The 15,355-nt window shown below is 44.3% G+C and overlaps 1 protein-coding gene across 1 annotated transcript in view; it reads left to right on the top strand.

The window, feature by feature from the left end:
- The first annotated feature begins 6,490 nt into the window (after positions 1-6,490).
- The window catches only part of ece2b (endothelin converting enzyme 2b), a 35,235-nt gene continuing 26,370 nt past the window's right edge, over positions 6,491-15,355 (top strand). Inside the window, exon 1 of the mRNA XM_080428681.1 lies at positions 6,491-7,030. Coding sequence (XP_080284807.1) covers positions 6,998-7,030 — 33 coding nt within the window. The 5' untranslated portion in view covers positions 6,491-6,997. The remainder of the gene's footprint in view (positions 7,031-15,355) is intronic.

Here is a 15,355-nt window from a genome sequence, read left to right as displayed (position 1 = left end):
GAGGCATTCAGTAAGGAGCGTGCTTGTACCCTGCCCCCCCACCGACCCTATGACTGCGCCATTGAGCTCCATCCTGATGCTCAGCTTCCAGCCAGTCGCCTCTACAATCTCTCTCTGCCTGAGAAGGGGGCTATGGACAGTTACATTAATGGTTGTCTGGCTGAGGGTCTTATCCGCCCATCCACGTCCGCGGTGGCTGCGGGGTTCTTCTTCGTCAAGAAGAAGGGTGGGGATCTGAGGCCGTGCATAGACTACAGACAGCTCAACAACATCACAGTCAAGAACAAATACCCTCTCCCCCTCATGAGCTCTAACTTTGAACCCCTCGTCGGTGCTACCATCTTCACCAAGTTGGACCTCCGGAACGCGTACCACCTTGTGCGTATCCGTAAGGGGGATGAATGGAAGACCGCTTTCAAGACCCCCCGTGGACACTACGAATACCTGGTCATGCCCTTCGGCCTCACCAACGCCCCCTCTGTCTTTCAGGCTCTCATGAACGACGTGCTCAGGGACATGCTAGAGGTATTCGTGGTCCTGTACCTAGACGACATCCTGGTGTTCTCCCGGGGCCTCGAGGAGCATATCCAGCATGTCCGCATGGTCATCCAGCGCCTCTTGGAGAACCGGCTCTTCATTAAGGCCGAGAAGTGTGTCTTTCACTCGTCTTCTGTGGAGTTCCTTGGACTGATTGTGGAGGATGGCTGTATCCGTCCTGACCCCCGCAAGGTCCAAGCCGTCGTTGACTGGCCTCAACCCACCACCCGCAGACAGCTCCAAGGATTCCTCGGGTTTGCAAATTTCTACCGCCGTTTCATTCGGAACTACAGCCGCATAGCGGCCCCCCTTACTCAACTCACCTCCACCTTACGTCCCTACGTCTGGACACCTGCTGCCTGTACCGCCTTTGCTACCCTCAAGGAGCACTTCACCACAGCCCCAATCCTTCTCCACCCTGACCCCTCCAGGCCTTTCATAGTGGAGGTAGATGCCTCTGACATAGGTCTAGGGGCTGTCTTGTCTCAACGATCAGTGGAGGACCAGAAGCTACACCCCTGCGCCTTTCTCTCTCGCCGGTTTGATTCTGCAGAGGAGAACTACGACATTGGGAATAGGGAGCTGCTAGCTGTGGTGGCAGCCTTTGAGGAGTGGCGCCACTGGCTGGAGGGCGCTGAAGAGCCCACACTTGTCTGGTCTGACCAAGAACCTAACCTTTATCCGTGCTGCTAAACGCCTCAACTCTCGCCAGGCACGGTGGGCTCAGTTCTTGGATAGGTTCAACTATACCCTTACCTACAGGCCTGGCTCCAGTAACACCAAGGCTGATGCTTTGTCCCGACTCCATGCACCTGAGAAGTCCTCGGCCGAGCCTGAGCCCATTATTCCTGCTTCTCGTATCATTGGGGTGGTCACCATGGACATCGAAGCGGAGGTTGAGCGGGCCCAACACGCCGAACCCGGTCCAGACAATGCTCCCCATCACCGGCTCTTCCCACCGAATCGGCTCTTCGTACCCGATTCAGTGCGGTCCCAAGTGCTTCTGTGGGGCCATACAAGCCAGTTCGCTTGCCATCCTGGGTTCCACCGCACCCTCTCCTTCCTGAGCCGGAGGTTTTGGTGGCCGTCTATGAGGACTGACGTCCGGGAGTTTGTCGCTGCCTGCACCACCTGCTCCCGTGCCAAGGCGTCACATCAGCCACCAGCTGGTCTTCTTCGTCCTCTCCCTGTCCCCACCCGCCCTTGGTCTCACATCGCCTTGGACTTCGTGTCCGGTCTTCCCTCTTCTCAGGGTAACACCATCATCCTCACCGTGGTGGACCGGTTTTCCAAGGCGGTGCACCTGGTGGCGCTCCCTAAACTCCCGTCCTCGGCAGAGACTGCTGCACTCCTCACCCAGCATGTCTACCGACTCCATGGGCTTCCCTGCGACATTGTTTCGGACCGGGGACCCCAATTCACGTCCCAGGTCTGGCGGGCCTTCTGTAAGGAGATCGGCGCTACCATTAGCCTCTCCTCGGGTTACCACCCACAAACTAATGGCCAGGCTGAACGGGCCAACCAGAGCCTGGAGTCTGCCCTCCGCTGTGTCTCTGCTCTCCATCCCACCTCCTGGAGCAAGGATCTGCCCTGGGTGGAGTACTCACTCAATGCCCTGACCTGCTCGGCCACTGGCATGTCCCCATTTGAGGCCTCGCTGGGTTACCAACCCCCGTTGTTTTCCCTCCAGGAGTCTGAGGCCTCTGTCCCCTCTGTCCAGGCCCACTTCCGTCGTTGTCGGCGCGTGTGGAAGGAGGTCCGCACCGCCTTGCTCCGCTCCAACGAGCGCTCCTGTCGTGGGGCCAACCGTCGCCGCACGTCTGCTCCGGTGTATCAGGTTGGGCAACGGGTCTACCTCTCCTCTGCTGATCTACCGCTCCAGGTATCCTCCAGGAAGCTGGCTCCACGGTTTATCGGTCCGTTTGAGATTGACCGCGTCCTGAGCCCCGCGGCGGTACGTCTCAAGCTCCCTGCCTCCATGCGGGTGCACCCCGTGTTTCATGTGTCCAAGGTCAAACCTGTTTCCTCGAGTCCTCTCATGCCCCCTGCCCCGGCTCCTCCGTCTCCTCAGATGGTCGACGGACATCCTCAGTGGACGGTTCGGCGGCTGCTAAAGGTGCGACGCCAGGGTCGGGGTTTCCAGTACCTGGCGGACTGGGAGGGTTACCCCCCTGAGGAACGCAGTTGGATCTCTAAGAAGCTCATCATGTGTCCCTCTCTCCTTCGGGACTTCTACCAAGCCAACCCCGACGCCCCCGGGCGGTCGCCTGGAGGCGCCCCTCGGAGGGGGGGTCCTGTTACGGCTCACTCCTCCTCACCTTCACATTCAAGGCCCCTCCCCCTCACTGACTACTCCATGGCTCAACTCAGCACACCTGCTCTCCCTCAGCAATCGCCGCACCTGTCTTCCATCCCACAATCAACTGCTGCCACTACAAGAGCCCAGTCTGCACTTCACTCCGTGCCAGATCTTAACCAGTCTACGGTTGGTAAACTAGAGCTAGCCAAACTAGATATTTCCAGTGATATAGAACTAGCCAATTAAACTTCACTCAGTTGCTGTGCATTGTCCTCTCTCTGTTGAATTGTCACTAACCCTGCCTCTCCTCTCCTCTCCAGTCTTCCGGATCCCCAGCTGAGCTGTGCTAACCACGGAGCTACCAACCCACACCACCTCCACTCACTCCACTACCTTTCCACCCAAACTGTGAATAAATACGCCCACGGGCTTCACCTAAACTACGTCTCCTCTTTGCTGTGCGCTTGGGTCACTCACACACACCAGCCTTAACAAAGGTCTCAAGTTTGATTCCCGGCCCTGCCAAGTTGTTGAGGTGTCCTTATGGCCTGTGCAATACACTGAACACTTCTGTAACTGAAAACTTAATTTCTCCCACGGGATCAAATAGGTCTAATTATTATTGAAGGTGATTGAAGACGGTCTCAACCAAGGTAGCCTACCTCCGCAGGTGGCATCTGTAGCTCAGCATTGGCAAGACAGCGTCGGCGGCATACCATCTTCACAACAGAGAAGCAAAAATAGGTTTTTGCTTCACGGACATGTTCGTTGACAACATGCGCCTGGAATTCGAGCCTTCCTCTATGGCGTAGGACCAGAGACAAGGGCATGGCTACGTGATGTTAAGCTGGACATCTGACGATACATCAGATCCTCTTGAGTAATTTGGGTGATGGTTCCACAATTGGAAATATTGGATGTGGTACACAGTAATAATAATAATAATGAACATTATTATACTTTAACAAACAGAAAATGCAGTGCTTTAAATCAACAAAATCACATGCACAGTGCTTCACATACAGTAAGAATGTATATGAAATGAACATGAAAACCGAGTGCATTCAAATGCATAATGCATAACGTACAGAAATGGCACTTAAGATTTTCTTCTTCTTTTTTTTAACAAGCACTGTAATGCATCCAACACAGTTTCTGGTTGATAGTGGACAGTATTGAACCTTTTGTGTGGAAATTAGACAAGAAAACATGCTTAAATCATTTTTTAACATGGGCAATGGGAAATTGTGACATCAGCACATCACCTATTTAAGCATTTTTCAATATGTTCCACCACTGGGATTTCTTAGGACTTTTGATATGTTATAACTAACATATTTATGAAAGAAAAAAAGTTGAAAGCGTTTCTGTTGCAATTTTTCCTAGGTTAACCCCTTATTGTCCATAGAATGCCTATACTTAATATGCCTGTTTTGAATGGGCCACTTAATTAAAGCTTTCTAGAGATCCGTTCATCCAAACCAGTTCAAACTTGATACTGCGTTTCCCTAGGTCCCCAGCAACACACCTGACAAATGTCGACTTCATACAGTGTTCGGTTTTCAAGATATATAATTGTATATGTAATAATAGTGTGGATGGCGGCCATTTTGAAATAAAATAATTTCCCTACATGCAATTCCTTGCGACTTTTTTCCTCTCATTCAGGACATATTTAGGACACAAAATCAGTTGAGTTTGTTTTTGTTGCAATTAGTGGGAGGTCAAGTGACATTATTACTGGACTATTACATGTCACCCCTTTGTCACTCACACATACACACATGTGATTGTATATTTGAATATACTTTTTTACTTTACTTCATTTTATAATGAAAGTCAGTTGGACTTGGATTGGGCTCAAACCACGCCCTCATTTGGAGTCATAAGTCATAGTCGTCACTAGCTGATTGATTATTATTATCCCTCCGAAAAAACCTAGAACACACCACTGGTAGATCTGTATATCAAAGTATATCAAATCAATACTAAAATTGTACTAATATTTACTCATACTAAAAATTACTACTACTAATAATATTATTATTACTACCATTACTACTACTACCACACTACTAACACTATAAGTGGCAGATTCTTGCAATTTCCAAATTCAATATACCACACCATGCCATGCAATGCTACTTTAGTTTTTTGGGCTTCAATGACCTGTACCTAATTGTAGTCAGCCATCTATACACCTTTTGAGAAAACTGTACCACAGTAGGCTACTCACATATTCATCAGGAGGCAGGAATGGTATTTGTGGAAGTTTACTGGTGATACAGGTCCAAATAAAATGATTGCTTTACATTTGTAGCATATTCTTTGTCCAAACAGTTGTGGCATACAGTCAAAAGCTGACTCCAACAATAAAGAAAACATGTGATTGCTGCACAGCACAGCACTGCACATCTACCAGGAGGTGCTTGATCACATTCATGAAGCCAGTAATTAGAAATAGACTATTTACAGGTATACAAAAATCAAAGCACAAGATAATGTTGCTATATAACAAAGTAAAAGAAAATCCTGGTTTGGCTCTTACTTCAACAACAACAACAACAACAAGTCTACTACTACTACTAGGCTACTATTAGGCTGCTATTACTATTACTACTAACTGTATCTGTTATTTTTTACTTCTTTTATTTCATGCATTCTAATGTCAGTGGATAATTGTGTTTCTTTTGCTTGATGTTCTGTGTAAAGCACATTGAATTGCCTTGTTGAAATGTGCTATACAAATAAAACTGCCTTACCTTGCCTTACTGCAACGATTGCTAATAATACTAGTAGTAATATTACTACCGCTACTAGACCTACTAGTACTGCTACCAGTAACACTGAAAGCTGGGAGGGACAGAATACAATTCTAGGTAAGACCAGTCGTTCTCAGGACTCAAGGCTCTTTGGTTTCCATGGAAACGTTTAGGCAAAGCTGATGTTAGCTCTGATCAGATACGGTTGCCATAGCAGTGATGACAACACTTTGCCACATCACCATGGTGATTAAATGGCCACTTACTGCAGTAGATGACCGAGCTGGAGAGAATATAGGACCCAATGTCAATGTCGTAAAATAATGTCAAAAATAAACCTCCATTTAGTGTGTGTGTGTGTGTGTGTGTGTGTGTGTGTGTGTGTGTGTGTGTGTGTGTGTGTGTGTGTGTGTGTGCATGCTGTGTGTGTGTGTGTGTGTGTGTGTGTGTGTGTGTGTGTGTGTGTGTGTGCATGCTTATGCAGTTGGTAGAAAGCCAGTCAGTACATTTTACTTTGGTCTCAAGCCAAAACTCCTCATTTAGACACACACACACACACACGCACGCACACACACACACACACACACACACACACACACACACACACACACACACACACACACACACACACACACACACACACACACACACACACACACACACACACACACACACACACACACTCACAGAGAGAAGGAGGCGGAAAGCCACTCATCTTTTTTGCCCCCCTCCCCTTTCTCTCTGTCTGTCTGTCTGTCTGTCTGTCTCTCTGAGGAGGAGGAGAGGAGAGGAGAGCATTGGAGGGTGTGTTTGTGTTTGTGTCGATGAGGAAAGGAAAGGGTTGATGTTGGGCGGGGTTGTAGAGCCAAGACTGATTGCTATCTTCCTCTCCGTTCATCGGCCGGTCTGTAAAGAGAGAGAACCAGAGAGAGAGAGAGAGAGAGAGAGAGAGAGAGAGAGAGAGAGAGAGAGAGAGAGAGAGAGAGAGAGACACACACACACGCGCGCGCACATGGATAGATAGAGGAGAGAGAGAGAGAGAGAGAGAAGCCCCCTCCTCCGCCATAACCACAGATAGACGATGGAACAACCCTCTCCTCCTTCTTCTCCTTCACTCGGTTGAACAAAGACAGGCAACTCGTCTCGGGTTCGTTGCTCCGCCCGCCCGGCGGATCCTTCTTCTGCTAGGGTTGTTTGTTTGTTTGTTGGTTTGTTGGTTTGTTTGTTTGTTTTCTCGTCTCGTCTTTCCGACGCACGGACAGCAGACAGACCGATAGACAGACAGACAGACAGATAGGGAGGGAGATATAGAGGCAGAAGACACGCGCACACAGACAGAGAGAGAGAGAGAGAGAGAGAGAGAGAGAGAAGGAGGGATGGCTCGGTAGAGGTTTGCAGGATGAGCGTCGCCCTGCAAGATCTGCGGAACAGCGTAAGTGAACAGACGCGCACGCGCGCGCACACACACACACACACACACACACACACACACACACACACACACACACACACACACACACACACACACACACACACACACACACACACACACACACACACACACACACACACACACACACACACACACACACACACACACACACACACACACACACACACACACACACACACACACACACACACACACACACACACACACACACACACGCATGGCGTAGGCTACACGCTGCTCCAAAAAAAAAGATCCATAGAGTATTCGTGTCTGTCTGTCTGTCTGTGACAAGCTGTGATGAATGTCAATCATCATGAGATCAGCCCTATGTGATGATAATGTGAAACTTATTCTATTCCACATCTCGTATATTGTATTTCTGCCTACATTAGCAGCAGTGGTACAGTCTGTCTGTGGTGGTTCTAATCTATTTGATTGTTAGGTTGGTTTTGTTTTATACATACATAGCCATACTAAATATGCTGTATGCACCATCTTAGTTATTGTAAGGGTAGCCTACATGTTTTTATGTACTAAATAAATATCTTATTCTAAACATAGATGTTCTGTGTTGGTATTATACAGGGTATATATGCAGCACAGTCTTAGTCATTATAAATATATGTTCTATATTAAGTGTAGATCATCTTTGCAAATTCTTATATAAGAATATATACCACCTTAGTCATTATAAACCTATATGTTCTTATAAACCATCTTAGTCATTATATACCTATATGTTCTTATAAACCATCTTAGTCATTATATACCTATATGTTCTTATAAACCTGTTTGTCCTGTTTGTAAGTAAACATCTTAGTCATATATGACTAAGATAGTCATATATGACTAAGATAGATACAGTATATATAATGTAAATAAACCATCTTAGTCATTATAAATGTATATTCTATACTACAACCGTCTAAGTAATTAAAACCTATATGTTCTATACTATATACTAAACAATCCTAGTCATTACAACTCTTATATAATGAATATATAAGCCCTCTAAACGTCAGTGTACTCGACAGTGCACAGCGCGTGTGACAGTCTGCAGATGCACACTTGTTCAATAGCAAAAGAGCAACACAGGCTGCAGTCAATACAAGACACCACCTTATGACCTTCACTTTGAGCCCTGAGCGTTTAGTGGATTGTAAACATATTAGTTAACTTCCTGAACTTTGTTTCCGCAAGAAGTATGCACTTTAGTCTTTTAAAACATCTATATGTTCTTCTATACGAAGTATATAAACCATCTTAGTCATTGCAAACCTATATGTTTGAATATATTACACCGTTTTTCTCAATTGTTTACACACTAACACTGCTACTTGAGATGCAATGACCACAATCTGTAACTCATCTACCAAATCCTGAAACAATTCTGCTTAAATACAAGCACATTTCCTGCTTTATCCCATTTAGACCGGGAACCCCTATACGTAATTATACCTTTCAATCCGGGAACCTCTTTTGGGGTTGTTGTTGCTATGTACAGTATATAGAAACACAATGTTTCTGTGATTTTTGAATAAATATTTGAAGTTTTTCAGAAAACGTTTAGAAGGCGTTTTTAGAATCGGCCTCAGGTCTAAATGGGTTAAACTTTCCCTTTTCCTTTTTCCAAGACACTACACACAATTCTCTTCAATCTTCATGGATACAAATCTCTTGTGTTCGAATGGAATATGCATGCTGTCATTTAGAATTTCCTGCTATCCACAATGACTCCTCATATGGACAAACACATGTTGCACAATTGTTCAATTAGCAATCAGAGCTTTGTTGATGAGATGCTCTGGCCAGACCGAACAGGATGCTGCTTAATCTTTACGGCGTGGCTCAGAGGAGGCCAGCCATCTAGAACAGGGTTGGTCTGGCTAGGTGATCTGGCCTGAGTTAAACTAATTAGACTGAGATCGGTGTGATGACACACCTGTTGTGTGTCCAGCTAATTGATGCACATAGGAAGGATAAAGGTACAGACACACATGCGGACTGAAACAGTCACGCCCTGTATACTTCTGCTCTACATGAAAGAAGGGGTGGCGCTTCCCATTGTAGTGCGTTGGCATGTCATGTGGGTTCAGCTTTGCTGAACTTTGACGTGTTTGGCATGCATTGGCCATTCCCCTGCCATTGTGACTGTACCCAGTCACAATGGCAGGGGAATGGAATATGTTTAGGCAAACAATAAAAACATACTTTTGTATTTTAATATAAAAAACATTATAGAACAGGACAGAGGCAATAACGGCATATGTCATCGTATTGATCACAAGGAGGGGCGGCTGGACTTTCCGCATCTATTTTGCTGTGCTTTTCATGATTCCATTTTGTAGTGAGGCTTTGTGTTTGAAGCAAACACAGCTTTTATCATTTATTTCTGGCGTATTGATGATGTCATATTGATCAGTGTTCTGCAAGTTTTGGGCATGGTTATTGGTTTCAGCCTGAGCTAAGCTCCATTGAGTTCCATTATAAGGATTGAAGTGAAATATTTCAAGAAATGTAAAACATGCGGGTGAAAAAAAGGTAGCCTACTAAGTTGGCCTACTGGGCTGGCAGTTGTGCACAAGAAATGTAGTGTTGATCGGTCTAGCAGATTGCGAGATTAGACACACACAGAGAGACAGACTCTCTTATATATACCTGGCCTCCATCAGTGCCACAGACTGTAGATCCGTAATAAGTGTAATGCTATTTTATGCTCTGTTGCACGGCTAGCCTCGATCTCCAGGCTTTTATTGTTTAGTTTTGCTAAAAATTGCACGACAAGCTCACAATGTGTTACAGTACATTGTGAGCTTGTTGGTCGGCTATTTCCGCCACATGGCACTCAGAGGTGGCCTTAAGGATTTGAGGGCCTGTTTCACGAGCTAATGTGCCCCCCCCCCTGACATGCACAAACAAACCAACAGTTTTATTTGAAAATGTTAAGCTACTCCTGCACTTCTGTTATTAACCCATTCAAACCGGGAAAGCATCTGTGTAACCACTTTAACCATGTTCTATAGACCATATTCACACGGCGGCCATATTGGAATTTAACATTGAAAGTGCCGCCACCCGGGGTGGCTACTTTCATTGACTTCATAGAAACATGGCCGCCGTGTGAATATGGTCTATACTTTGGCTATTCAAAAATAGCAGATATACAAGCTCGTAGATCTGCTATTTCTGAAAAATCTTGAAATTTGTGCAAATCTTTGAATATATATCTATTTTTAAAGCAAACATTTTTAACTGAAATCTTTGCTTCTGGGGGTCCCTGGAACAAGAGTTGGGGGTCGTCCGGCAGGTCCTTGACATGGAAAAGTTTGAGAACCGCTGATATAGCAACATATGTTTTTCAGAAAACTGTTAGGACTCAGAAGACTTTTTTTGTTTGTTGATTAAATACATGGGCAAAGATGAGTCCAGGATGTACACATCAAAACACATCACCGAGAGTCAGAAGGCGTAGCTTTCCGACAAGCTACACAAATTATAGCCCTACTACCAGCCATGATATAATGGAAAATAATTGTTGCCATTTCACTTTGAGACAATAGAGAAAGAGTAGTCAGTTATGATATTAATGCTAATATGATTTAAATATGATAACTTTTATCATCTATTGCTTTCTGTGAGCAATAAAATGCACTCTGGAAAAAGTTACTGATGGGAACAGTTCTGCAAACATCTTTGCACGTAATAATGCACATGTGCGGCCGCACATCTGGGGGATTCAGGGCGTCGGTCAGGAGCCCCTTGAGGGTGGGGCCTAGTGTTACCATGTCTGCTTATTATAAGCGACTTTGGGCTTGTTTTTATGTAAAGTTGCTTGAAAATATTAGTGGTTGCGATTTTCTGGGCTTGTTTCTAAAGTGTAGTTGCTTATTCTGGCTTGTTCCAAATTTTCAAATTATTGTTTCAACCAGTGGTTTTCAAATATGTTCATGTCAAGGACCCCCAAATTAATATGTAGCCTATTTGTCCCTCCCTAAAACCCATCTGAAAATGTTTTGTGCCAGGTAGCTCTGTACCAGATCTTCCAAATATTCCACATTTTATTTCAAGATTTTTTAGCGGATCTACAAGCTCACAAGTTCACAACGCGTTGACGCGTTGTGAGCTATTTTCAAATAGCCGATGTATATATAGGTTTAAAGTGCCCTAGTTGCTTCTTTTGGGCTTGTTTTCATAGACCTAGTTGCTTAGTTCTCTCGCAAAATCTGGCAACCCTGGTGGGGCCCATTTCAATGGAAATGGGTGAAGCATAAGCCAAGGCCTTCTCTGGCGAAGCTGTCATGTGACAAAGTATGAATCAGGCTGAACACTGCAAAAGGCATAGGTCTCTTAACCTAAGGCATTCATACTAGTGTTTTCTGTTCCTTTCATAGTAGCGTACATCAGTGTTCAATTGGTTCTTAGAAATGTCTCATATGATGATGGTCTGTGTGTCATTTGAACACATATACCATTTTGAGAAGACAATACATAATGTTGTTTTGAATTCACGTGTTTCATTTTGCAGGAGATTTGTGTTGTTTTGTCGTGTGTGTGTGTGTGTGTGTGTGTGTGTGTGTGTGTGTGTGTGTGTGTGTGTGTGTGTGTGTGTGTGTGTGTGTGTGTGTGTGTGTGTGTGTGTGTGTGTGTGTGTGTGTGTGTGTGTGTGTGTGTGTGTGTGTGTGTGTGTGCGTGTGTGTGTTTGATTTTGTGTAGACTGGGTTCTGAAAATATGAAGTATACTTTTGTGCAAACATTGAGAAAAACTGTAAACCCATAATGCATCTGTTAACAGTACTATCACTGTGTTATACAGTGAATATCAGCGGTGTGATTGAAGGTAATCTCAGTTTGTTACCCCTTGTTGATAACGTGTTAACATATTAAAAGGAAAAATCCCTGGCTAATGAGCCTTATATGCCTTAATACATTATAATTGCCCTCTATAACTAAAATTAAAAACACCTTAAATATTGTATTTCTTTTATAAATAGTTAATCTTTGACTCAATAGGGACAACTCCCGTCGCAGATTGAGGATGTCATATGTCCATGTGTGGTACAGCCCTATGGAATGTATGGAATGCATGTGCTAATGAAAAGTATTTAAAATATTGCTTTAATGCAAATATAACCTTAGGAAGTATTACGTTATTTTTTAGTTGGCATATGCATTCCACACACACGGACATATGACATCATCAACCTGCGACGGGAGTTGTCCCTATTGAGTGAAAGATGATTTCTCATTATAGTTATAGAGGGCAATCATAATGTATTAAGGCATATAAAGCTTATTAGCCAGGGATCCTTTTGACACAAAACAGGGCAACTGTTTCACCTTGCCCCACTCCTTACATTTTGACTTTACTTTTTTATTTTCCTCTGGCACTATACCCATGAGATACTCCTGTACATTTCTTCAAGCCTTGCCTGCACTGATGCATATCCCCCTATAGTGCTAGCAGACAGGTATTTTCCCCCTCTGTCCACAGACTATTGTTCTCCATTTCTACAATATGCATACAATATGGATCTTGGACTTCATTCAGCCTGTGACGGCAGTCCTCTATGACGTATGTATGACATCTTTGTGCAAGGTTTCAGCCCAATCCAAGCACCTTTGACTTTGACATTATAAAATGAAAGTTACATTTAAAAAGAAAATATATATAACATGTGATAAAGAAATGCATGGTGGTACTTCATTGTCCTACTGGCAGTGTACAGAGTAAATTTGATGACTGCTCCGGAAACACAGACAGACAGACAGACTTATAGACGGCTAGACTTCTACAGAAGCCAAGTCATAGAGATCCATCTCGTGTTGCACTGCGTGAAGCGACACACCCGATGTGTCTCCAGACTGAGACACATCTTTATCATCATTTCAAACCAAAAGAATGCGTTTCACATCTGATGGGCAAACACTTTACTGTGCAGACTTAATAAAAGCAATGGGATATTCTCATTCCAATCTGGATTATGCCAAAAAAAATAAGTGCTACCAAGTACCAATCTGAACATACACATAGTTCCGAACAAATAAAAAGAGAGAACGTTAGATTTATTTTACTCCATCCATTGACAAATCATGTTCAACATTCTTCTCACCTGCATTGCAGTACTAATACATATAAGTGCTAAGTAAATAAATGAATAAGATGTTTGTAATAATTATGTATTATAAATATCTATCTGTCTGTCTCTCTTCGCTTTGTCTCTTGCTCTTCTCTGCTCTCAAGTGATATAGTGATGACGCACAGAGGGAGAGAGGTTGCTATGGAGACTGTGTGTGTGTTCTGTCGTGGTCTGTGACATTCAGGCGTGTGTGTGTGTGTGTGTGTGTGTGTGTGTGTGTGTGTGTGTGTGTGTGTGTGTGTGTGTGTGTGTGTGTGTGTGTGTGTGTGTGTGTGTGTGTGTGTGTGTGTGTGTGTGTGTGTGTGTGTGTGTGTGTGTGTGTGTGTGTGTGTGTGTGTGTGGGTGTTTGTGTGTGCAACCAGATAATATTAATGATTCAGTTGTAGTGGAGCTTACATAACCTCTGTTGCATAATAGAAATAACTCAACGGCAACCTATCTATCAATCAATATATCTATCCATCTGTCCGTCCGCCTGCCCATCCGTCCGTCCGTCTATCTATCTATCAGTTTTATTGCTCTGTTCTGAGCCCATCACAGAATCATAATCAGTTTGTGAGCACGCTCACACACAGCACACGCTCACACACACACACACACACACACACACACACACACACACACACACACACACACACACACACACACACACACACACACACACACACACACACACACACACACACACACACACACACACACACACACACACACACACACACACACAGAGAATTAGTCCTGGTAGGTCGCACTCTGTGTGTATCTCTGTGAATAGGCCTATGACACTGACTCTAGTGTTTACTGTTTACAGAAGCTGTCCACGACTGTTACATAATGGACTGAAATTAACGATTGGATGGATTTGATTGGATTGAAAATGTACTAGGCTGCCTTGCTATCAGTTGATCTTTGTGATTGGCCTATCCAGACAGTGGGCGTGTACAGTATCTGGCAAACCAGTGGTGCTGTGCAGGACAGGTGATGACAGGGTAGATTTAGCGACTGGCTGCCGCATAGAATGAACAATAACAGACATGGCATGGCACAGTGAAGCTCTCATCACTGTAATTCATTCATAGAATGAACAATAACAGACATGGCATGGCACAGTGAAGCTCTCATCACTGTGATCTCTTAACACAGGAGTTTCCAAACTTTACCATGACCAAGGACCCTCAAATAAAAGTTGAAAACCACACGCACGCAGGAGTTCTCAATGTATTTGGACGAGGATTTGGACCCCCATCTGAAAAGAGTTTGTGCCAGGGACCCTCCATACAAGATTTGTGTTGTTAAAATGTCTCAAAATTATTCCCAATTATTTAGGGGCGCCCGCTGGCCTAGTGGTCCAGGCGCATACCACATATGCTGGTAATCCAGACCTTTGCTGTGTGTCACCCCCCCATTTCTCTCTCCCCACTTCCTGTCAGCCCACTATTCTATCAATAAAGAATATATATATATTCCCAAATTTTCACACCTTTTCAAGATTTTTTTTAAATTGCAAATCTACAAGCTCACAACGCATCGCGGCGCGTATTCAGCCTTCCAATGCATATAGGGTTAAAGGGGTTAAACTGATGTTGATGCTGTATGAACTAATTTAGCTGGGGACCCCCTGAAACCCCCTCAGGTCAGGACCCCATTTTGAGAACCACTGGTGCAGGGAATCAAAAGCCCCAAAGGAACATAAAAAAGAAAAGAAAAAAAGAATGCCCACACTGTGCACACACTCTGGATCACGTGTTCAATACATCTTTTCAAAAGGACTCACAGGACATTTAAAAAGGTCCAGTGTGACTGAAAAGTCAATGTTTTAAAATAGATAGATAGATGGATAGATAGATAGAAAAAAGGAAGATGACTATAAACTGAGAGGTATCAAACAAGTGTTGGAAGTGTTGCTGCTGCATGTCATAAAAGAATCTTAACATTATACCGTTATTTATCATTATTTGGTGGGGGAGCGTCAGTCTCACTTAGTCAAGGAAAAAAAATGTGCAAAAAACAAACAAATAAAAAATAACTGAATCCAATCGAGTGCTCAAAGTATATAAAAAAAAGGTCTAAAAAGTATGCTGAAGATGCTTCTAGGATGCAGGCGGGAATGCAGGCAAGAAGAGGTGATCCGAGCACTCACAAAAGTGGAGGAGAGGATATAGAGTTA

This window comes from Gymnoscopelus braueri, assembly GCF_963280865.1.
Source record: "Gymnoscopelus braueri genome assembly, chromosome: 5".
NCBI classification, from domain to species: Eukaryota; Metazoa; Chordata; class Actinopteri; order Myctophiformes; family Myctophidae; genus Gymnoscopelus; species Gymnoscopelus braueri.
This window is presented reverse-complemented; position numbering and strand designations above follow the sequence as displayed.